Raw genomic sequence first — 11754 nt, 5'->3', positions numbered from 1 at the left:
TGACCGTCCTCCGGAAGCGTACACGCCAATGTAAAGCACCTAATGGCGTTTTGGATAACACAGAGTTCACATCGCGGCCCCGTGCGGTTAACGCGTTTGCTTTGTTCAACTTAAAATTAAATGCGCGAACGCGAATCGTTTAACAATATCGCGGCGATATTAATGTTAATAACAACAACGGTAGTCACTTCGCATCGTGAAATCTATTATTCATGCTTGTACGAGACGCACTAGTCACGCATACGAATTTATTAATGAGGATGAAAATTAGTTTATTCATTTGTTTTCATATGAAACACAGAGAATAGCGTATAATTATCTTCTAACAATTATCTTTTATGCAAAAGAATACACATACCGGCAATCTGTTCTGTAAAAAGAAGAAAAGACTGAAGCCCCCAAACAGCTTATTAAAAGTTTTTATATTAAAGTGAAAATATTTCATGCAGTTAAATACTAATATATTAAATTATTTTTGTTAGACTTTGAGAGTTTATAATCAAGTACAAACGAGAATATTTAAGGGAAAATGTTTAAGTTGCTTCGAACTAAGAACAATTTTATTCCTATACACACATCGCCGATTGATGGAAAGCAATCGTAAAAGTTTATCATCAGTTTTCTATTAAACGTAATTTAACTTCGTCTCGCGTATATAGTTTGCACTCACGTAATGTAATCTCTTTGATGTTGACATCTGACTAACTTACAAAATTCGACACAAGCCCGAGGGTAAAATTACAGATCCAATCTAAACAGTTATCAGTGAGAGCTCCATCATGTTGCATCAAAGTGACGTTTTTGTTATATCGAACAGATTAGTCAAATATCAACGATAGTATTGAACTATTCAATAATTCAAATGCAATTAAATTATTTAATAAGCAATTGGTCAATCAATGTATTTTTAAACTTTTATCAATCAGACGCGCGTAATAATCGTAAAACAGGAAATTAATTCCTAAATTTTTCCTTGTTTTATCACAAATTACAATGGATCATATTGGGCACAAATCTCGATTATTCTCCACATCGGCGTACAGTTGATATACGATGAAAATGCGTATGGTTCTATATATATATATATATGTATACGAACAGCTAATCTAAAAATCCATCGGTAGAAACCGTAAATCACGGACCTTCAGCGTTTCGCATTATATGAGACACGTTCCAATAATCGCGAATTGCCTCGAAACGTAATATACCGCGACTCCTGCCAATAAAATTCCTTTTTGCCGTTCGCGATAGTCCATATACGAGTCTGTAACGTGACGAGAGGGTCCTCCCATAGAAACCGGTATACGGATATAGTAAGAGATAAATCTTTCGTCGCTGCGTGATCTATTCTTGGAAATAGATCGTGAGGTCGGCGAAGCGAGCGAGCCGAATTAAATCGCGCAAGTCAGGCAGAAGAATCGCGAAAAAGCGATTCCAAAATCGAAACTTTTAACTCCCTCTCTCTCTCTCTCTCTCTCTCCCCCTAAAACTTGCGCGTGAACGATTAACAGATAATTAAATTTCCGTAACATCGTATAAAGTTTTTATTTGCATATCGCTGTTTATTCGATACGCTTTACTCCTCTTTTTTTCTCCCCTATTCTCTCACGTCACAATTGATACGGACGATTAATCAGCCTGGATTATATATCATTTTAATGGTAATCCTGAAGGATGATACTTATTTAAAGCTTTGTCTATATAGACAACCAATTTGCGATTGTGCATTGAAATTGATAAACGACATAGTGAAAATTATTGATATGTTCGGATATCGATTTAACTGCACTTACAATAAATACTCGATATTGCGATTTTTAATATTAATTAACTAATAAATGTTACAGATATAAAAAGTCAGCCTGCTCCTACGCTGTTTCACGACTCTAAGTGTGTGATTCTTGTGCATGATCGACATCTACGTTTGCTAGTCGCAAGGCTTTTCCATGTCCATCAATTAGACGACGCTTCACGCACGCGAGATCGATGATAATCCATGAACGTCGCGACGCAGAGGTGAGTCTAATTTTATATAGCAATCAATCGACTGAATTTTACGGAGCGCAAGATTGCGCGATGATCGATCGTAATAAGGAGTGACACCACGATCGAGTAATTCTATTAACATCACGATAAAGGGCAAGCAATGTTCTAATTGAACGAGAAATTAATTTTATTAAAATGCCAATTGAACGATAAACAAAATTTAAAAAAAGTTTTTAATATGTCTGGTTGATTTCACAGCGAGATGTATTGAGATGAAAGAAAATCTGACAAAACTGTAACAAAATTATTCGCGCGATTCATCGCGAGTTAAGGGGGAAAATTAATCGAAAATTGATGATTTAATTACATTTGATTGTCCTTTTACGCCAAACGATTGTAATCGGTGCAAGAAGTACACGAGATGCAAATCGAGGAAATCATTAAAATTACTATGGCGATTAGATCCGCTATACGAGGTTTTCATGTGCATGCATGCTACGGCATGCTTATAGCAGAGGGGTATATTAAATATACTACGCTAAACCGCCCTACCTTTTATGCCCTCGTTCCGTAAATGTCCGTGTATATCTTTATCGTTGGCTATGCAGCGGCGCGAGTGGCTTGTAAAAAAGAACGAGGACGTGAAATATTTCATTCTGGCGAGCGCGGAAGAGTGTCCGTCCGACGTTACATTAGTGCCCCCCTCGTTCAGCAAACTCATCATTATCGCGGATGTAACGGGTAGGTACACATCTGCCAGGCCATATTCTCCTCCCCCTCTTTTATTTTTCTCTTTTTTTTTTTTAAATATATGCCGTCTATCTCTGCCATTATGCGAGAAAACGTTAGACACAGCTGTGTGTTTTCATTTAGAGCTATTCCGTGAAATTTTGAGGGATGTATCCTTTTGAAAGTAAAATAAAGATGTTTACCGAGGATAAATCGACTTTAAGCCAGACGAAAATTAATGGCACATAAAAAAAATACCCGTTATACCTTATATCGATTATGGCTCAAAATTTGAAAGTAATCTGAATTAAAGTGTGTTTGCTTCTTTATTTATGCGTGTAATCTTATCCGTGACGATTCTGTAACATTATTACATCCCGCCGTAAATGTGCCACATTTGCGATTCGAGATGAAACAACGGTAAATGAAACAGTTTAATATTCCGCAGAGTTTTATTACACTCGAATTATCGATAAGATTTATGTCCGATTTTGCGCGAATGTCGCTGTTTTAATTCTTCAATATTATTAAATTAAATTAATCTACGCGTTTTCTATGGCTCGCTAAAAATTTAAATAATCTAGCGCCCGACAAAGCTCCCAATTCGTTTAATACGAATCCCAATGTCGGCGATACCGCCGAGTTTATCACTTAGATTATTATTCAGGTGCGAATTACTCTCGCGATTGCACTTAACTAATTGGTCCATTCAATTATACGTTACGTTTTAATCAGAGGGATATCACGCGCCGTCCGCATTCAAATAATATATATCACCGTCTCGGCCGCCATGCAAATTCGTATTTACTGCGAATCGCGAGATGATTTATCCCGCTGTATCTTTAATCACAGTAATGAATATCATCTCGGGATAAAAAAAGTCGTCCGGCTGATAAACCAATGTTTTATGGTTTAAAAATCGCTTTTTCAAAGTGTCCGAGAAGGAGTTGCTAATCGCGGCTGATAGGGAGGGAACGAATAAAGATCTAAGCCTCATAATTAGCGTTTGATCACCGGCTTATGAGAAGCGCTCCATGCCAAACTGTCGCCGCCCTTATAATCAATCAAAGCGATGTGATTAATAGACGAAGGATAATGAAAAATGATGGAATTAAGGTAACGCGCGGCGAGCCCGTATTCACTTATTGCTCATCGACCTTTTCACTTTTTTCAAACGTTATCGCTAATGATCGCACGAGGTCTCATTCAGTTATAATACAGTTGAATAAAAACAGGTCGAAATATTTCCTTTCGAAATATCTACGAAAGTTTAAATGGAGCGCTTCAGATTTTTAACAAGAATTATATACACAGAATATTTCTTGAAACTATTATTTTGCGATTATTATTGTAAATAATATAATCGTAAGTATTCAGAACATAATTGCCATAATTTTATTCTTTCTAAAGATACTATGAACGAGAGGACAAAAATGAAGGGAAAAGAGAAATCTAAAAATTACGCGCGATTTTATATTTCACCGAAGACTAAGGTACTCGCGTAACAAACTCATCTCCATCTAATTGTTTCATTCGCGGGCAGTTCTTAATTCGCCAAACGTGCTCGAATAACGTGCGCGCGCGTTTGCAACGTGTTCCGATCCAGTATTTAATTCAGGTGTCACCTGTGTGCTTAAGCACGCGCGCTTAAGGCTCGCACACCACATCGCACCGCACCGCAGCGCTACGAGCTAAATCAAACAACGTTGCAAATTGCAAATGGGAACTAATTGCTTTCGCGCTTTACTTACAACCGCAGTAACGTTTTAACAAGCTCCGATGTAGAGGCGCGAGCGCGAGCCTCTCCGATCTCTCGTAACGAGGAATTTAATGCGCATAAAGGACACAAGAACGCAACACGCAAAGCAGTTCCAATTAGCACCGCTGACAAAAGTGAAACTCAATGATATACACGCTCCCCGCCCCCTCGCGTACATGTCGATTGCGTAATAATGGGAGAAAATCGGTAATCAGATTGCAAAGAGGATTGCGGCAGCGCTCGAGCGCACGCGACATTTCCCGTTATCATCATAATCGCATAATTATTTTAATGTACATAATTTGCGGGAGACGCAAAAGCTCGCTTACGTAACACGTTTTGATTATTACATATAATTACAGATTTCGGGCAAAATCTCCGTCCACATATGAGGACTATTTAATTTATATCGCGCTTTTCGTTGTACGCATTACTTCCATTGGTTAAGCACGATAGAAACTTAAATCCCAGCTAATAATTTGTATTATTTTTTTATGTATATTTTAATCAGGATTGCACACAAAGTAGATTTTAAATTGTTATGAATTTTTTTCTCAGCCTTTCGAATGCATATAACGGCGCAGTATAAAGTGCGGTCGATTATCGTCGCATCAAAGAAGTTAAAGATCCATAAAAAACTTTACGAGCTTGCGCGAAGAAAATATGTCGAAAGTTTATTTCGCACATTTATCTCGAGCATTTCGTTGATTATACTTGTCTCTCTTTTTGCGTCGCAAATTTGCAGAATCTTTCTATAAATTGGTTTTTCCCAGTCACACATGAATGGCAGATTTAAAAGTTGATTTTAAAAGTACATCTCGCCTTAAATATCGATAAAGTAAAATCATTTTACGGAAACGATCTCGCATCGCTGGCCAAATAAAGCATTTAAGAGTTTCTTATTTTTACCGAACGAACGGGCGCTCGAAACAAACGATTAATGAGATCTTTCGATTTATATCCTCGAAGATAACTTTCTTCACGAGAAGACACTCCAAAACGTGCCGTCCTTCCGGTTATTTTCACTCTGCGATCGTTTCGATCCGCATCGCCGAAAAATCCGTTCTACTTTTCATTCTTTTAACAACACTTTACAATATGAAACTCGCGACGGTCGCAGTGGCAGATCCGAGGACAGGAGATCGCCTTCCATGAGGGGTGTATCGGAGATGCAAAGCGGGGGATGCACCGTATTATATGATGTATGCGTGCACTGGCCGATGCTGGTGGTCGTCGGTGTGTTTGCCCTGATGATGCAATTGTATATACAGTGTAGGAGGCCCTGTTCGCGTCTCGGCGTAGGCACGATGCACGTGTTGGTCGGATGACGACAACGTGCTTAGGCCTTCCCGTATGTAGGAGATATCTATGTTTGTCCATTCAGAATATGGGTTTACGATGGCCGGCCGTTGCGTTACAGATTTGAGGCGGAATCACTGAGAAAAATCCCTAAATATCCTAAAATAATCAATTCTAAGAGAGACTCGCGGAAGGATAATACGCGAGGATATAGGTAATCGTTTTATGTCCGTTTAAATGATCTCTATGCAGAGTCAGCATTTCATTTTCAATGTAATATTGGTAGCGTTTTTATTCTAGAATTTTAAACTTGAAGTTTCGAATATAATTCTATTCGAGCGATTCAATGTAAAAAATAGAGACGCGAAAAATGTATTATATGTGGAGTACAAATAGATCGCATTTTCATAAAAATTAATATTAAATTGTAAAAACCAAAAGATTCTAAGGTCACGTATTTCTAATTTGATTTTTATTTAAATAACTATCTAGAATTATTATTTTACATTATTTTAGAGGAAAAATTTTTCCCGTCTCTCAATTATAACTTTCATTATATTCTCAAACACAAACACGAAATCAAACTAAATATTAATTATGATATTAATTATAATTACTCTGATGCAGAATATTAATAGATTTAATCGAGTGACGAAGTTTCTAATATCATATTTATCTTGCAGTTTCTTTCATTGCTTATTAAACAAAACATTAAATCGTGCATATCGACATTAATTTGAGAACGTTTTTAAAGAGCCTTCTCGAAATAAGGAAGCAAATGGAGTTGGCGAAAAGTATTAATGCGAGGTATGGAAGTAAGATAAGTGAACCGTATGGGGCGGCCGCCAGATATCCGGGATCGCGAAACTAATTCCAGCCTCTAATGGTTCTGCCAATAGCAATTTCTGTAAGACTGAATAGTGATTCTCAGATATTAAGAGAACGAGAAACTTTCCTTCGACGGTTCCGCACGGTACGTAAGGGTTCTGCTCTCCCGTGCAATTTCCGTCCACTCTCTCACTCTCTCTCTCTTTCTCTCTCGTGCCCTATTCCTGTGTTCCGTTCTTCTAGCTATCCCTGAACGCTCTAGGTAGAGGCATTAAACACCTAATGGGCTTTTTTGCGTTACGTCGATAGCGAAAAGAACCGCAATGATTGATTTTCGTCTAACTAACGGCGAACCTTTTTATCTTGGAACAAACGCCGCGAAGAACAATTCAATCTAAACTAAATGGAAAACGCTGTGCTGTTTATAAAAATCCACCCTTAATAATCACAATAAATAATTAGATGAAAGTTATTTAATAATAGAGAAAGATAAGCGATAAAGCGATAAGAATATATATAGCATAGCGTAAAAGCAAAATAAAAATTGAAAGAATTATATTTATTTATTGGAAGAATTATATATGTATATACAGGGTGGTCCTCGTAACGGTCGCCACGATTTTTAAGGCACTTACAATAATCTGACATAAAAAAGTCATAAACAGAAATTTATCAGTTTCTAACCGGCAACAAATTGCAATAATAAAAATTGACCAAACATTTTTTTTCCATAAAAAAGCAAGGTCACCTTCAATTTTTTAAATGGAACTGCCTACTTTTTATTGCATATTCTTGTAGCTTATCTCGAGAGCTTTTCAAAACACTATAATAAAGTATTTTTTCATTAAGTACTTTTCGAGTTATTTTATATTTTATTCTGACACATATTTTGATATAAAAATTAAAATATCTCGTAAAGTGTTGCCGGTTAGAAACTGATAAATTTCTGTTTATGACTTTTTTATGTCAGATTATTGTAAGTGCCTTAAAAATCGTGGCGACCGTTACGAGGACCACCCTGTATATCTGATTTATTATATTTTTTAAACTAGGCCAAGAATAATCTCGCAATTCACACAATGATATATATAAATAAATCTGCAAATTTTTGAATCGAATTCGATTTTATCGCTAATCAAAATTCTTGCAATTTTTATTCTGCTTTTATGCTTTTAAGTTTTGACAAGTTTGATTATCACAGCTAACGCAGCTTGCTTCTACAAGCCGATTTTGGCATGCAATACACATACAATCCGATTATACAACTTATCAGAAATATAATAAAATAGAAAAGATATATTATCGTAACATCAGGTATATTGAGCAATACGTAATTCATTGATTGTCGTCGTTTCTTTCGCGGGCTGTTATCCAAGATCGTTAAATGATTTGTGAATGTATTTCCTCGTTTAAAATATACAAACGACGTGTGCAGTCAGAGTGATATTCACGAATTGGTTACACAATCTATTTCCGGTGAGTCACGAGATACAACATCGCGTAAATCGCGACGTGCATCAACGATGTATTCAATTATAACGTGGTTGCCGAAAATTTCGCTCATACATCTTGAAAGATTATCTCTTTCGATTTTCCGCTTGCGAGATGTAATTTTCAATTTCCTCCTTTCTGTCGAGAACGATAAAAATTTTCGCGACGATCTCTTATAATATTATACCAATTAATCTTTCTTTAAGACGCACAATTTACGGGGGCAATATGCTCACTCGATATCCAATAGAGAATTTTCCTCTTGAGGCATGAACGAATCGAAACGCCGATTCTTCGGTCATTTCAATCCTTCACCTCCTTTTGTATCTACACAAAAGTCTTGCCTTTCGTTTTTGGCGAGAGTTATAGCGGTGCATACCATCACGATTACGAAAAACGCTAGGTGAAGCATCCAGTGTGATGCAGAACTTGATCGATACTGTATAACGAAGCAGCTGTTAACCATACATAGAAGGCAAACGACGAGAGCTTTGATTTCGATAGCAAAAAAATTTGGACATTATAATTGCCTGCATAGGCATCGAACAGCAGTTGAAGCCAATCATCATCAACAATTTAGTGATAACGTTTGATAACGTTTATCTCACATGAGAGCAGAAAAGTATACATAAATGAAGACTAGAAAAAAATGTATTCCTATGCAGCAAGCTTTTTCCTATAAATTAAATATAATATGAGCCGATGGAGAGCTTTAATAGCAGAGAGCTTAAATATTAATCGATTATTCTACTTTCATGGAGATGTATCGATTTTTTTAATAACTAGGTCGATCTTTAATAATCAAATTCCATTCGATTTTTTCAATTCGATCATGAAATCCGTTATGAAATTATAAATTAATCATATTCCAACCATCGGCACCATTCCATTTCCGTATCGAAACCATTATTTTTGCCGACGAGCATTGTCAGAAATAGAAGCTTAGGATTGGATACTCTCCGGAATACATCGGATGCTGATCCGGAAATGTAGAGTTACATTTTTAAGCATCAGAAAACAAAGTCCAAACGACAAAAAACACGACGATTTGTAATTCCATTCGCATTTTTATCACAATATACATCATACCACTATCATGTGTGTGTGTGGCAAGCATTTCTATCTATTCCTATGCTCTCGTCGCACTGATTCAACGTTTTCATTAGAGAAAAAAACAGTCATGTAGTACCATGTGCTTGCATGGACCGGTTCTTGTTTTTAACCTACAGTCGCGTTGTTAGTAAAATAAATATTTTCACGCGATCTGTACACGAAACTGATGTATACGCGCATTGTTTACTAGAGTGCGTTACATCTAGGAATATCGTTCCTTCTTTTCGACAAACTTGTTTCATCTTTGTCGATAAACTCCGGAGAATTATACTAGTGTTCTCTAAGCAGCCGAAATTCGGCGATATCACGCACAGCTGCATGATCGTAGATATGATTTAATCCATCCCTCGTCTGATATATCGAATTGACGAATGGATTATGGCGAGATTATCGATTAGTAATTAATTACACGTACGTTAGCTTATTATTAATTATCCGTGGAATATTATCTTTTCTCTTTAAAATTATATATCGTGATTGCGAAACGCACATCTAATAACGTAAATGCGTAAAATAGAAAATTTATCTCAAGTTACAGTATTTACCATACGTTTAATCTCCTGCTTTCTTTAATGTCATTAATGTTATTTAGTTTTAAACATTTTTTTCTCTTATATTAACTAGGTTTATTTCTATTATATTTTTATTGAATTATTACATATTTTATTTTTTGTATAATTTTTACGTTTAGTCTTATTTTTTAACTTTATTTAAAAAAGAAATTATTAATAATTATGTTTTTATCAAATATATATCACATTCAAATTGCGAAAAATCTCAATTATAAATTAAAATGTTTTTTAAAAATAGTAACTTATTTTAAGATTTTATGAACTTTTTTCATCACATATGTACATGTATTTATATCTGATTCGTACTCTCTCGTTTTCCTCTTTCATTTATCAATTATCAAACTTTTTTCCATATTATATTTTCTTTTTCATATTTTTTTCCTTTAGTAACTTTTAATTACATTTTAATATGTAAAAAGTAAAAAATTACAAATGTTATATTGAAAAGAAGTTATGCATTATATAATTATTTAAAAATATAGTAGAATCGTTTTTAAAAGTGAACTATTTTTTCAAAAATAGAATGCTTAGAAAATTTCCGATTATTTTTATGCTATATGACTTTTCGTGCGACATATATGTATTAAAATAACGCTGGAGAACCCGAAAGGGATAAATACCGTGAAGGATGAAACGCCGGAATCGCATCACTTTAGCGAGGATACTACGTCGTCCTCGAAATAACCTGCTCGGGAATCGATTGGTCGGTCTCCCGGACGGTGAGACAGACTCCTCTACATTGATATTCAGTAACGGCCCTCGTCTCTTCGAACCGTCAAGAAATTTTACCCCGGGCATTGCAACACGCGCGTTCCCCGTGGAATCGCTAAGTTCGTCGTCGTCGACAACGGCGGTTCGGGTATCGAATAATTATACAAGTCGAGTAAGTAGACCGGTGTCGTGACAAGCGTGATGAACGAAATTCGTTGTCTATGTAGTATAGTATCGTCGCAATAGAATCCTTCGAAGAACTCTTATTCCAGGACGAACATATCGATCCGTCCCAATCGCTAATTATATCTATCGCAAAGCAGCCATTAAAAAAAGAAACGCAATAGACGATATTATTTCGAATTTATCGCAATATTATGTTATTTCCAATTTATTCCAGCATTATATTATTTTAAATTTATTTATTATTATTCGAAATATGTTTTGTGATATTTATTTAGGTAATTTCTCTAGTTGATAAATTTATAGTTAATTATTTTTTAAAAAATTGCAATTTTCTCGATAAAATAACGTAAGATAATAGTAACTCTGATCGAATGTTCAGATTTTTATATTTTACATGATAAAATCCTCTATCGATATATATATTTCGGGGTAACAATCAAAGAGCACAAGCGAGCTGTGCAGCGGAATGGCTTTGATCGTTCTATTAAATATCTCTTGTCTATTGAATAAATCCATACCGTCATATGTGGGTATGATAGATATTTCTATTCATCGATGAAAACGATTGTTGATATTCCGGTCCACTTGTGATATCCCCTGATGAACTGGGGAAACCGATGCATTCAGGTATTAAACTGAAATATCAAATCAACAACAGAGTATAACGATGTATCTTCACGCGATTTTATAAATCCGGGTCGATATACAGATATATCCTTGAAAAACAGAAAGCTCTTGCGCAACAAACCTCAAACTGCAATAAAGTCTCATAAATATAAATATTGATTGATCTTTAGATATCTGCGTGTAATTGATCAATATAATACACGGTGATATAACGAGAAGAAGAATCATCCGCTAATATTCGTTTATCATTTTGTTATAAAGAGCGATGGGTTTGTAGCACTTTGCATTAAAAATACTCTTTCTCTTAAAAACAACAATTCATTGATTTATTCGCAGCATACATATATATATATACACTCATTTATCGCGCGAGTTGCATACTTATATATTAATTACATAACGATGTGAAAGCAATTACTGATAGAGATCAATTTGTCCCGCTTCGTCAATTTT

The 11754-nt window shown here is 35.5% G+C and overlaps 1 protein-coding gene across 1 annotated transcript in view; it reads left to right on the top strand.

Annotated features, from left to right (window-relative positions):
- The first annotated feature begins 1872 nt into the window (after nt 1–1872).
- The window catches only part of LOC115235842 (E3 ubiquitin-protein ligase CHIP), a 21454-nt gene continuing 11572 nt past the window's right edge, over nt 1873–11754 (top strand). Inside the window, exon 1 of the mRNA XM_029807886.1 lies at nt 1873–2016. Coding sequence (XP_029663746.1) covers nt 1987–2016 — 30 coding nt within the window. The 5' untranslated portion in view covers nt 1873–1986. The remainder of the gene's footprint in view (nt 2017–11754) is intronic.

The sequence above is a fragment of the Formica exsecta genome, unplaced genomic scaffold, assembly GCF_003651465.1.
Source record: "Formica exsecta isolate Colony F162 unplaced genomic scaffold, ASM365146v1 scaffold236, whole genome shotgun sequence".
Classification (NCBI taxonomy): Eukaryota; Metazoa; Arthropoda; class Insecta; order Hymenoptera; family Formicidae; genus Formica; species Formica exsecta.
This window is presented reverse-complemented; position numbering and strand designations above follow the sequence as displayed.